Raw genomic sequence first — 12,594 nt, forward strand, 5'->3', positions numbered from 1 at the left:
ATTATAAATTAAAATGCAATTTAGAATTAAATGGATAATAAAAGCGCCATTTGGAGCCTTTTAACTCACTCGCAGTGTGCAGGAGGGAAGCGCAACTGCGCCGCTGGCGCTGCCTTCGGCCGCGGCACGCGAAGTCGCTGCTGCAATCAAAAGACGAGAAAGCTCTTTTTGTTTGTTCTAAAAAACATTATCAAAGAGAGTTCGTTCGGATTTGAATTTAAAAGAGGCAAATGAACTCCCACACACGCACGATCAAGCGGCAAGCCCACGACTGTTGGGGGTGGTGGGGTTGGTGGAAGTCCGACCGAATTTTTGACCCCACCGACCCTTCTTACTCTCAAATCCCTTTTAAATCAATTTATAAACAAAAAATAATCAACTTTTGAAGTAAAGAAAGTTTAATATCCCCCCCGGGCACCACGAGCGAAAGCTGCGCAGAACCGGAAACTGCTCGCAGCCGACAGGTGATCACGCCTCGATACTGTTTGCAAGCAAGAAAAGAACTGTAATTCATATTTTTTGTTTCTTCACATTTAAATTTAATTTATTGTGGCTTTATAAAGCATAATAGACCATTTTATCCGATAAAATAATGTATCGGCACCGTGGATACGTGTTTCTCCGCCCAACCCCCTGTGCTGCAGCTGCCGCGCCTAAGCAGGAATCCTCCAGTGTCCCTGCCAACAACTTAGTTCCAAATTACAAAATAAAAAGAATAAAATGCAATTAACTCCAAGAGAAGGAACCAGATGGTTTTGAAACTCCCTAATGGCTCTGTTCAAGGCAAAAGCCTCTGCAAGACTCGGCCAATTGCAGCCAAAGAGGTATCCCGCGGATAGACGGGACCAGAAAGGGAGCCTCAGTAGGCTTCCTCTTTGCACCGATTAAATGCAGAGAAGCAACAAATAATAAATGGACTGAAATGCCTGCGAAATTTGGCAGCTTCACTTAGCTGGGGAGAGTGCTGAGAGCACAAAAGAAAGAAGAAAACGGGAAATTGTCTAAGCTCAATGTCTCACTCTCTGCCACTCTCTGCTCAGTTAAATAAACTGCCCCTTATCCCTCTATTTATTTCCATTTCTTTTGTGAAGTGGAAATAAATAAGTAAAGGCACAGCAAGGCTCAACTGGCTTCTGCTGCCAGCTGATGGTTCTGTGATAGAATGAGAGAAACTCCTTATACTTGCTGCTGAATGTTCCTTCAACCAGCATTTTGCTTAAATTCAGGACACAAATTCGATTAATATATTATTTTTTATTCATTTGCAAACAATGAAAGTACACAAAGGACTAAATGCCCGTCTTTCGAGCTGTCTTGCTTCGAAACAAACTGGCAAAGAGGATATTTGCTATCCCCTGGTCTATGGGCATTGCCGTATCTTTTAAATTTATTTTTCTAAGTAGAAGTCAACTCATTTGCCATTTCTTTTGCAGGCCAGCGGCTCTATTCTATTGAGTGGCCCGAATTCGATGGACTCACTTGCATGCATTATGTATGAGAAGTACATCTTGAGGCATTTAACTTGTGCGGATTTGAAGTTTAAATTCCTCTCGTTGAAGTTTAAATTCCTTTCATTGAAGTTTAAATTCCTCTCAGAGTGAAACCAGAGGCTCAGTGAAGCTGCAGAGAGCCAAAACTCTGGGGAAAAGCTGCTCGCTGGCTCTTTTAGCAGCAGCCATTCCTTACCTTTTTTGTTTCTTTAGTTCATTTGGCCTTTGCTGGACTTCTGTAGATCTTTTTTTTATCTTTTTTGACTTTGCTGCTGCAGCTGCTGCAGCTGCTGCAGCTTTCAAAGCCACTGTGCAGCCAGCAGGCAGTTCTTGCTTGCTGAATTTGGCTTTTCAGCAGCTTACTGGGAAAATTCAGATAAACTGTTGGGAAATAATAACACAGAGTGGAATTTTTAATTCGGAAATGTTTCTTCAGGGGCCATTTTGTTCTTTTTCTGCTTTTCAAATTAATTCTTAGCTCCCTCAACAGCATTTTTCTTAGACCCCCCTGCCCAGCCGTTCAGATTTTCTTTTTTTCTTCAAATTTGATTTATTAAAAATATATTTTCTTGCAAATGAACTCCAGAATGTTTTCTTTTCGAGAAAAATCTAAGCTGTGCCTCAAGGCATTCTTGCGGAGGTCAGCTTCCACACTGCGTTCAGCTTTTCTTAGCTTTCTCTCTCCCGGAGGACCGAAGTCTTGAATTCAAACAAAATGAAATTAATTCAAATATTCAAATAAAACAAATTAAGAACCTTTTCTTGAGAACAAATGTACTTGTCGAAGTCCATTCGTACTCAAAAGAGGCTCTTGAGCCTTTTCTTTTGAATTAAATTCAAGTTTCCGTTTCGCGAAGTCTAAGAGCCACACTTCAATAGAATTGAAGGCTACCATCTGCAGCCGATCGGAGAAGTAAAATAGAACACAATAAGGCAGCAGCTACTTATTTAGTGCAACAGCTCAATTAAATTTTCAAAATACAAAATGAGGATTAAGAAGGTCCAGGTTTCTTTTCGAAACAAGAAAAACTTGCAATTCTGCAACTCTAGAGCTGTATGGGTGGAGAGAAGCGACTCAGTGCAACAAAATGCAATATGATTTCTTGCATAAAAGCCAAAAATAAAGGACTTAATAAATCAAAATAAATCCATTAAGGCTTTTGTTGCTGCTTTGGGGAAAGGCAACACACGAGAGCCGTTAGGCGCGAGCTGGGCGCCTGTCTTGCTGTCCACTTCAACCAATAGGGTTTAGGGTTTAGGGTTTAGGGTTTAGGATCCTCTAGAGACGCGAAGGAGAATAAAAACACTAATAAGATCGAGATAAGCTGTTCGGCGCTTCTTCGTTTCCGAAGAAATTGCAAACAGAGAGCCCCCTTTGGTGCATTTCAGCTTTTGCTTTCTTTGCTTGAAGTGAATTTCCCCTGGGAGTTCAGCAGCTAGCTCTCCCCCAAATTCCTTCATCAAAATGCTTTTCTGGGGACTCCTGAAGCTTCTTTTATTGTTTTATTGTTTCTAGAAACCATAAATGGGGCCTCTGCTTTCAGTTTTTGCACAAATTCCCTTAGGCGCGCCCAGCTTCCTGCACAGGCTTTGAGTTGCTGCCAGCATCGAAGTGGAATTGTGTATTTGGCTGCCTCGCCACGAACTCATGGGGAAAGCGGCACAGTTTTTGACTTTTTAGCTTTATTTTTACCCCCTTTCTACTTTTTTGCCTTTTATAGGGGATAATGGCGGCACTGATTGCCATTTTAGTCTGCTTTCGTCGCCTCCCCCGTGTCTGCTCCTGCTGCGGAGGAGCGCTGGAACTCAACCTGGCTGTCCAGGGTGGCTCCAAGTGTTGCCTCTCCGTGAAAAAAGTAATATAATTAACTCAATAATATAATTTCATTTGCATTCGGAAGGAAGCGGATATCTCGAGGGTTGGCTGCCGCGCCGATCTGGCGGCTGTACTCGGCCTGCGACAGCTTTAGCCCACCCCCGATCCAGTTCGGCCTATTTTGTTCGCTAGAGAGGCTCATTAGCCTTCTGGGAGTCTTTCGTTTTTGTTTTCTTTTCTGGAATAAAAACATTTTCAAGGAAAGCGCGCAGAACACAGCCAGCCTCGACAGGTTTCTGCGAAGATCGCCCAGCATCGACACTAGCAGCAAGGAATCCCGCTGCTGCCCCTTCGTTGCACTGTGTCCCAAACGCTGCACAAATAAACCCCTTAAGTGTTTTGCAAAGTATTAATGTCAGTTAACTGAAGTATTAACTGAATTGTTTGCAAATTTGCTTTTCTTGTGCTGCTGTTTGGCCTGGTCGGCCTCGGAGGACTCCCGCGGGAGCCCCGTTGGCTTCTGCGTCTCTTTTCGCTGCTGCAGCAGCTCGAAACGAAGTCTGCAGTTTGGTGCTTCGAGCTGAGCAGCAATTATTTGCGCGCAATAAAGGGTTTTGCTTCTTCGAGGGTCTGCGAAGCAGCAGCAGCAGCAGCAGCAGCAGCAGCGGGAGCAGCAGCAGGAGCGGAAGCATCCGCAGCGGAGGAGCGCGGCGGAAGCGGGGGAGTTGCGGCTGCGGCGGTGTGCAGGAAAAGCACTTTGGAATATTTTCGAGTTTTTGGTTGAATTTAATTCTTTTGCATGCAGTAGTTGCGTGCGAAGGCGCTGGCTGCGTGGGTCTTCGCTGCTGCTGCTGCTGCTGCCGCTGCTGCTGCTGCTGGGTCTGCGACGAGGAAAGCAGCAGCAAAAGTGGAGCTTTTTGCGCCATTTTCGCACAAGTTTTCGAAAATGGAGTTTTCAACGGAAACCTGGGCCTTCGAGACGCAGGACACGCAGACGCGGACTGCAGGCGCGGGCTCGGACTTCGAGCTTTCCACCATTCGCGACGGCTCGCTGCGGCAGCAGCAGCAGCAGCAGCAGCAGCAGCAGCAGCAAAGGGGCCCGCGAGGCAGCAAGGGGAAGCCGCGCGGGCGCGAGGGGAGCTCCGTGGCGAGCGAGGAGGAGTCGGAGACGGCGACGCTGGAGACGGGAGCAGCAGCAGCAACAGCAGCAACAGCAGCAACAGCAGCAGCAGCAGCAGCAAAAGGCATCTCCGCGCGCCGCTCGCGCTGGAGGGGCCGCGTGGGCCTCTCGCTCGTGCTGCTGGGGGCAGCACTGATGGCCCTGGCCAGCAAAGCCCGCAGCAGAAGAGCAGCAGCAAACTGGACGCAGCAGCAGCTGGACTCTGCTGCTGCTGCTGCTGTTGTGGACGAGGCCTACAGGCAGCTGGCGGGCTCGGGGAATGTCTTCCTGCTCACGGACCCGGGGCAGCTGCGGTACGACCCTGCTGCAGCAGCAGCAGCAGCAGCAGCAGAAAGCAGTTTGCTGCACACTATGAAGCAAGTTTGCTTCTGGCGCAGCAAAGAAGACTTCCCCAAGACTCTGGCCAACTCCATTGTTGCTGCAGGGACGGGAGCAGCAGCAGTGGCAGCAGCAGGGGCTGCTGAGCAGGTCTCCCGCGTCGCAGGAGCAGCAGCAGCAGCAGCACCAGCAGCAGCAGCAGCAGCAAAACTCACTGCTGCTCCTGCTGCTTGGCAGCTCGTGCAGCTGCAGGGGCTGCGGCTCTTCGAAGAAGTTTTGCTGCTGGAGACGCAGACAGGAGTGGCTCCTTACGACCCTGTGCGTGGGGGCTTCACCCCCGAGCAGCAGCAGCAGCAGCAGCAGCAGCAGCAGCAGCAGGAGCAGCAGCAGGAGCAGCAGCAGGGGAGCGAGGAGCAGCAGCAGCAGCGGCGGGAGCTGCAGCAGCAGCAGCAGCGGCTGCCGCTGCTGTACCAGGCGCTGGAGAGCTGGGCGCAGGAGATGCAGCAGCAGCTGGTGCTGCTGCGGGACCAGCAAGCAGCAGCAGTGCTGCAGCAGCTGCAGCAGCAGCAAAAAGCGCAGCAGAGCGGCGGAAAAAACGGGAAAAAAGACGCTGTTAATGGCATTAATGGCATTAATGGCATTACTGGCATTTCTGGCAAAGAATCTCCGGAAAGTTTGATGAAAAGTCCTCATTTTCAAGAATTAAATGATGCCATTTTCGTTTACGGAGAGTTCCAAAAACTCGCCAGCAGCTGGGCTGCTGCAGCGCCGCCGAACTCCCTCTTCGAGAGCGACCGGCAAGTGCTGTCGCGGCGGGCGGTGTCTGCTGCAGTGTTTAGCTGCTTCTCGTCTTCGCTGTCGAAGCCCTGCAGCAGCAGCAGCAGCAGCAGCAGCAGCAGCAGCAGCAGCAGCAGCAGCAGCAGCAGCAAGAGCGCGGTGGAGCTGGGCCTGAACAAGTATGTCCCCGGCTTTATTCTTTACCTCTTCTCCAACCAAAGAGACACAACTCCTTCTTGCTTCGCGCGGCTGCGGCAGGCAGTGCAGCTGCTGGGGCTGCCGCCGTTTGCTGCAGCAGGGCAGCAGCAGCAGCAGCAGCTGCAGCAGCTGCTGCAGGCCGGGCTGGAGTATCCTTTGAAGCGGCGGCGCGCGGGGGAAGTCCTTGCGCAGCTGGAGATCCTGGAGTTGAACGAGGAAGCTGCTGCTGTTGCTGCGGAGTCTGCTGCAGTGCAGCAGGGGGCGCTGCTGCAGCAGCTGCAGCAGCAGCGGGAGGCCCAAGCTGCTGCAGCAAGAGAGGAGCTGCAGCAGCTTTCCAGGGAACTCTTCGTGGCTGAGCTGCAGACCGACTTGGCCCTGGCCACCTTCGACGTGAGCAAGCTGCAGCAGCAGTTTGCTGCTGCGCTGCAGCGCGTGCGAGCAGCAGCAACGCCTGCTGCAGCAGCAAGCGCAGCAGCAGCAGCAGCAGAAGCAGAAGCAGCAGCAGCAGCGCTCCGCGCAGCCAAACACGACCTCGCAGCAGGCCTTGACCGCCAGGGCACCACCGCCTCCGCGTGGGTCAAACGGCTGGAGAGAAGCAGCAAAGACGCAGCAGCAGCAGCAGCAGCAGCAGCAGCAGCAGCAGCAAGTCTGAGCCCGCTGAGCCCCGACGAAGCAGCAAAACTCAAAACCTTCATGCAGCACCTGGCCAACCGCGCGCTGCTGCACAAAGCCCTGCTGCACCTCAAAGCTGCTGCTGCAGCAGGAGAGCCAGAAGCAGCAGCAGCAGACAAGTTGGCCAAGACAGAGTCTCTTGCTGCACTGGCCCACGTCCACATCACTGCTGCTGCGCGCGGCCCGCTGCAGCAGCAGGGCATTCTCCCCTCCTGGATCGGCTCCCCCGACGAACAGCCTTTCTTCAAAAGCCTTTAAGTCCAAAACGCATTTCCAAAAGCATTTTATCTCCAAAAAACCTTAAAAGACCTCCAAATGGCTCCAAACGGGGCCCCGGGGGGCCCCGGGGGCCCCCAGGGGGCCCCCGGGGGCCCCCGGGGGCCCCCGGGGGCCCCCGGGGCCCCGACACAGCAGAGCGACGGCCAGTAGAAGTGGAAAAGCGGGAAATCGGCGGAGTTTCTCTCCTTTTTGAGTTGCTTTTGAGTTTTTGAGTTATTTTATTTTTAATTTGTTGAATTTGTTGCGAAGATCGGGGGAAATTGGAGGGAGATCGCGGCAAACGCTGCGAGCTGAACTGCCGAGCCTATTTGAATGCGCTTTCTGCAAAAGCCCCGGAGATGCTGCAGGTGCGGCCTTCGCCGCCTTTCCGAAGTTGCATGCGCCGAAAAACTCTCGGGAAGAAATAAAATGAGAAATAAAATGAAGAAATAAAAATAAAAAACACTTTTGAGGACCTCTGGAGGCTTTTGTCCGCGCGCGCGGGGGCCTGGGGTGTACGTACAGCAAGCACAGCAGTACAACAGTATTCTTTTCTTCAGCAAAAGCCTCCAGAGTGCATGCAAACATCAAAGCCCCAAAGGGATTAACTTCTTCTTTTCAACTTCCACAAAAAGCCGCATGCAATAAAGGGTCTGCTGCTCCAGTGGGTCTTCAGTGTCTTCAACCTCGCCTTGCTCTCCCAGCAGCAGCCCGGGGGGCCCCCGGGGCCCCCCAGAGGCTGCGGGGGCCCCACAGTAGGGGGGCCCCACGGCAGGGGGACCCCCACAAGGGGGGCCCCCATGGGGGCCCCACAGTAGGGGGGCCCCACTTTTAGTGGGGGCCCCAGGGGGCCCCCCAGGGGGTGCATATGGACGTGGGGGGCTCTGAAGTGTGGGGGACCCTTTTTTGTCATTCTTGGGGGCCCCCAGGGGCCCCCAGGGGCCCCCGGGGGCCCCCAGGGGCCCCCAGGGTGTGCAGGGGGCCCCAAAGAGGGCCCCAGCGGTGTTTTGTTGAAGTTATTTTGACTTGTGTTGTCAAAAGGGCACTTCGCGTCAAAAAAAGGTATTCGGATGCAAAAAAAGATCCATTTGCATGCAAAAAAGATGCATTTGCATGCAAAAAAAGATGCATTTGCATGCAAAGGGTATTTGCGTTTGTGTTGGAAAAGAAAACGCGGGAAAGAAAAATAAAACAAAGAAAAGGAAAATTGAAATTAAGTTTTGGGAAGTGCTCAGACAGCAAGTTCGACTAAGTCCTCGAGCTGTGGACCACTGGTCACCTGAGTGGACCACTGGTCACTTGCTCGTTCTAAGAACAGCAGCAGCTGCTGCTGCAGCCCCGCTCCTGCTGCTGCTGCTGCAGCAGCACCCGCTGCTGCAGCGCCAGCCAACAGTGCAGCAGGACCGCCTGCTGCAGCAGCCTGTACAGGAGCAGCAGGAACAGCCAGGGCCTGTGGGGCAGCAGCAACGGCTGCTGCGGGTGCAGAGGCAGCTTGCAGCAGCAGCAGCAGCTGCTGCAGCGGCTGCTGCTGCGCGTTCCCAGCATCGGGCGCTGCAGCAGCAGCAGCAGCTGCTGCTGCTGCTGCTGCTGCTGCTGCTGCTGCTTCGCCCTGCCTTTTCGGCTTCCTGCTGCTGCTGCAGCTAGAGACGCCCAAGCGGTCTTCTTCGATTTTGTTTTATATTATACTTCGCTGGACTTTTTTATTTTCTTTGTAGTTGCATTTGCCTGTGCTGCTGCAGTGCTGCTGCAGTGCTGCTGCTGCTGCTGCTGCTGCTGCTGAGGCGGTCTTTTGTTCGTGGCCACTCCGAAGAACTCTTTCAAAGTCTAGTTTGCTCCAAGCCTTCTTTCGAATTCATTTCTTTTATTTTAAAACTCATTTTAATTTTAAAATCTAATTTGCTTTTCCATTTACTTGAACAGCAAATAGTAAAGGCAGGCCAGACACCCCAGAAAGCCCGGGCCGATGGTGCCCCAGTGCTGAACGGAAAGCGCAGCAAAGAGATCCGAACACCTCCAAATAAGTAAATTAAAATATAAAATAGAATATTATAAATAATTAAATTATAAAATAAAACATTTTGGAGAAAAAAGGAAACAAATAGAAGCTGGAAACCCGAAAATAAGCAAAAGTTGAACGGGAACGCATGCAGAAGTTGAATGCAGCAAAACAGAGCCAAAGAAGCCATTTGAACAAAATAAATATTCAAAAGAAGTTAATTAAACTTATTTGGAGTTGAATTAAACTTATTTGAATTAAAAAAATAAAATTTAATTCAAATCTGAACTTGTGTTCAAGTTCACTCACATCGGACGCCATCGCCACCAAAACAGAAACGGAAAGCGAAACACTAATGACTCTCTTCAGAGTCGCTGCGAACAGAAACAAAACCTTTTAATTCAAATTTAAAAAGGGTTTGAGAATACTTTATGAGGGTTTAGGGTTTAGGGTTTAGGGTTTAGGGTTTAGGGTTTGGCAGTTCAGGTTCCTCCTGTGTATGCGGCATCGCTATGAAGTGCGCGCTTTCCGCATTTAGAATTACGAATTTGTTTGTTTTAAAACTGATTTATTTTATTGATTTGTTTTTAAATTGGTTTATTTATTTAATTTATTTAATTTATTTAATTTATTTATTTTTATTTGACATTGTTTTATTTAATTTGTTGAAAACTCACGGTGAGGCGACAGCACAAACAGCGAAGGCCAAAAGAGGCAAATTTTGGCGGCCAAGGCGCCCACGACGACATCTGCAGCAGCAGCGCAGCAGCAGCAGCAGCAGCAGCGCAGCAGCAGCAGCAGCGCAGCAGCAGCGCAGCAGCAACAAGAAGCAAAAGAACAGAAAGAAAACAAATAATAAAATGTAAATAGAACAACAAATTAAAACAAATAATTAAATGTTTTTAATTTGTTGCTGTTCATTATTTATATTTGTGCAGAAACGAAAACGAAAGAAAACCTGCAGCAACAACGAAGGCCAGAGGCAGCTGGCCAAATAAATAAAGAAACAAAAAATAGATTTAAAATCAAATATAAAATCAAAAATAATCAAAATAAATTCAAAATCAAAAACAACCAAAAATAAGCAAAAAAGAATCGAAATAAGAGAAATAAAATCAAAAATAAACAAAATAAATTCGAAATAAAAGAAAAAAATTAAAAATAAACAAAATAAAGTCGAAATAAAAGAAATTAAATTAAAAATAAAACAAAGTCGAAATAAAAGAAATAAAAACAAAATAAAATAAATTCGAAATAAAACTGCAAACGCACCTTGACGCAGAAGCGCGGTGTACAGGGAGGGCGAAGCGCCGAAGAAGCTGCAAATAAAAAGAAATCAATTCAAATAAATAAATAAATAAATAAATAAATAAATAATAAATAATAAATAAACAAACAAATAAATAAATAATAAATAAATAAATAGTAAATAAATAAATAAATAATAAATAAATAGATCCATTTGTCAGTTAGATGAGGTCTAAATTAAAAAAGAAAAAAGCAAGGAGTCATTTGTGAGGCTACAAGCACCCAAATAAGAATAATAAAAAGACGAAAAGGCAAAAGAAACGAAATAATAATAATAATAATAATAATAATAATAATAATAATAATAATAATAATAATAATAATAATAATAAAATAAAAATAAAAATAAAACAAAAATAATAAAAAATAAAAATAAAATAAAAATAAAAATAAAACAAAAATAAAAAGAACAAAGCAAAGCGGGAAACAGAAAAGTTCTGAAAAATGAAATGAACAAAAGAATAAAATAAATAAAATGAATTAAATGAATTAAATGAACAAAATGAATTAAATGAACAAAACGAATCAAATGAATTAAATGAATTAAATGAATTAATGAACAAAATGAATAAAATGAACAAAACGAATTAAATGAATTAAATGAACTAATTAAACAAACTCACAAGTGAGTGAGGGAGTCAGGTGTCGATACACTCGAGAAAGGCAAGAAAAGGAAACAAAAATAAAAAACAAAAAGCAAAGACAGCCGCGCCCACAGACTGCCTTCTTGCTGCAGCAAAGCAGCAGCACAAAAGCAAACAACAAAAGAATTCATTTAATTGTTTTAATTGAAATTAAAAGAATTAATTAAACTTTAATTGCTTTAATTGAAATTAAAAGAATTAATTAAACTTTAATTCTTTTAATTGAAATTAAAAGAATCAAAATGAATTCTTCTGAAAGAATTAAATTAAACTTTAGTTCCTTTTAATTCTTTTAAAACAATTAAAATGAATCCTCTTAAAAGAATTAAATTAAACTTTAATTCTTTTAATTTGAAGTTAAAAGAATTAAATTAAACTTTAATTTTTCGATTTGAAATTAAAAGAATTAAATTAAACTTTAATTCTTTTAATTGAAATTAAAAGAATTAAATTAAAATTTAATTCCTTTTAATTCCTTCGACAAATGCGCAGCAGCAGAAGCAAAAAGAAAGAAAACAAATTCTTTTAAAGTCCAAACTCTGAAGAATAAAATATATTTCAAACATTTAAATAAAATGTTATAAATAAATTGAAATAAGACTTTTAAATATTTAAATAAAACTACATTTAAACATGAACGTTTGCGAATATGAAATAGTGGCAGCAGCAACAGCAGCAGCAGCAGCAACAGCAGCAGCAGCAGCAGCAGCAGCAGCAGCAGCAGCAGCAGCTGGAAAAGTTCAAGTTTGCTGCTGCTCACTCTGTTAGCAGCAAATAAGGACAGCAGCAGCAGCCGCAGCTGGCTGAAAACGCCAGCAGCAGCAGCACCGAAGAAGGCAGCAAGCAGCGGCCCAACGGGGCTTTCAATAACATCGAAGACGAGCCCTTTTGCTGCTGCTGCTGGCGCTGCTGCTGCTGCTGCTGCTGCTGCTGCTGCTGCTGCGAGCGCGGCCCCGAGCGCGAAGGGCAGCGCCGCGAGAGCAGCAGCAGCAACTGCAGCAGCAGCAGCAGCAGCAGCAGCAAGCAGCAGCACGTCGTACAGCGGAGCTTCGAAGAGAAAAAAGCCGAAGCAAACAAAAGCCAGACACCAGCGCATTGAAACCAAAGACACCCAGCCCTCCGCAGCAGATCCTATCGCCATTTTCTGCAGCAACACGCAGCAGCAGCAGCAGCAGCAGCAGCAGCAGCAGCAGCAGCAGCAGCAGCAGCAGCAGGAGTGGGTCTGATGAGGAGGCGAGCGCGGAGAACAACGCACAGAGGCGCATGCGCTAATGATGAAAAGAGATGCAGAATATAGCCACGGCTGCAGCAGCAGCAGCAGCAGCTGCTGCTGCTGCTGCTGCAACAGCAGCAGGAAAAGCAGCAGCAGCAAAGTCTGCATGCGCTTTAAAATATTACAAAAGAAAACGGATAGTGCGCACAAGAGTGCTGCTGCAGCAAGAACTGCAGCAGCACCAAAACGAACAGCAGCAGCAACAACAGCAGCACATACAAAACAGCAACTAGCGAGCGCTGCAGCAGCAGAAAACGCAGCAGCAGCAAGAAGCATCCTGCAATATCATAAATAAAACCAGCAGCAGCAGCAGGAAGAGGACAAACAACAACAGCAGCAGGAGAAACAGCAGCAGCAGCAGCATAAGCAGCAGCAGCATAAGCAGCAGCAGCATAAGCAGCAGCAGCATAAGCAGCAGCAGAAACAGCAGCAGAAACAACAGCAGCAGCAGCAGAAGCGGCAGAAACAATAGCAGCAGCAGAAGCAGCAGCAGCAGAAACGGCAGGAGCAGCAGCAGAAACAGCAGGAGCAGCAGAAACAGCAGCAGCAGTAGCAGCAGAAACAGCAGGAGCAGCAGAAACAGCAGCAGCAGCAGCAGCAGCAGCAGCAGCAGCAGCAGCAGCAGCAGCAGCAGCAGCAGCAGCAGCAGCAGCAGCAGCAGCAG

The 12,594-nt window shown here is 47.1% G+C and overlaps 3 protein-coding genes across 3 annotated transcripts in view; 2 read left to right on the top strand and 1 right to left on the bottom strand.

Moving 5' to 3' along the window:
- Positions 1–566, bottom strand: part of ENH_00029390 (proliferating cell nuclear antigen, putative) — a gene marked incomplete at both ends in the record, with an annotated part of 2,485 nt that extends 1,919 nt beyond the window's left edge. Inside the window, 2 exon segments of the mRNA XM_013584840.1 lie at positions 70–140; positions 555–566. Coding sequence (XP_013440294.1) covers positions 70–140; positions 555–566 — 83 coding nt within the window.
- A 3,686-nt stretch (positions 567–4,252) lies between these two features.
- ENH_00029400 (hypothetical protein, conserved) lies at positions 4,253–6,709 on the top strand (the record flags this gene model as incomplete). Its single annotated transcript, XM_013584841.1, has 1 exon — positions 4,253–6,709. One exon carries the CDS (start codon positions 4,253–4,255, stop codon positions 6,707–6,709), a length of 2,457 nt encoding a protein of 818 aa, XP_013440295.1.
- A 1,092-nt stretch (positions 6,710–7,801) lies between these two features.
- On the top strand, positions 7,802–11,883 carry ENH_00029410 (hypothetical protein; the record flags this gene model as incomplete). Its single annotated transcript, XM_013584842.1, is given in 6 exon segments — positions 7,802–8,306; positions 8,622–8,686; positions 9,015–9,079; positions 9,383–9,455; positions 11,418–11,432; positions 11,437–11,883. Coding segments are annotated over 6 exon segments (1,170 nt in total).
- Positions 11,884–12,594: the final 711 nt, after the last annotated feature.

This window comes from Eimeria necatrix, genomic scaffold, assembly GCF_000499385.1.
Source record: "Eimeria necatrix Houghton genomic scaffold, Enh_scaff214, whole genome shotgun sequence".
NCBI lineage: Eukaryota > Apicomplexa > Conoidasida > Eucoccidiorida > Eimeriidae > Eimeria > Eimeria necatrix.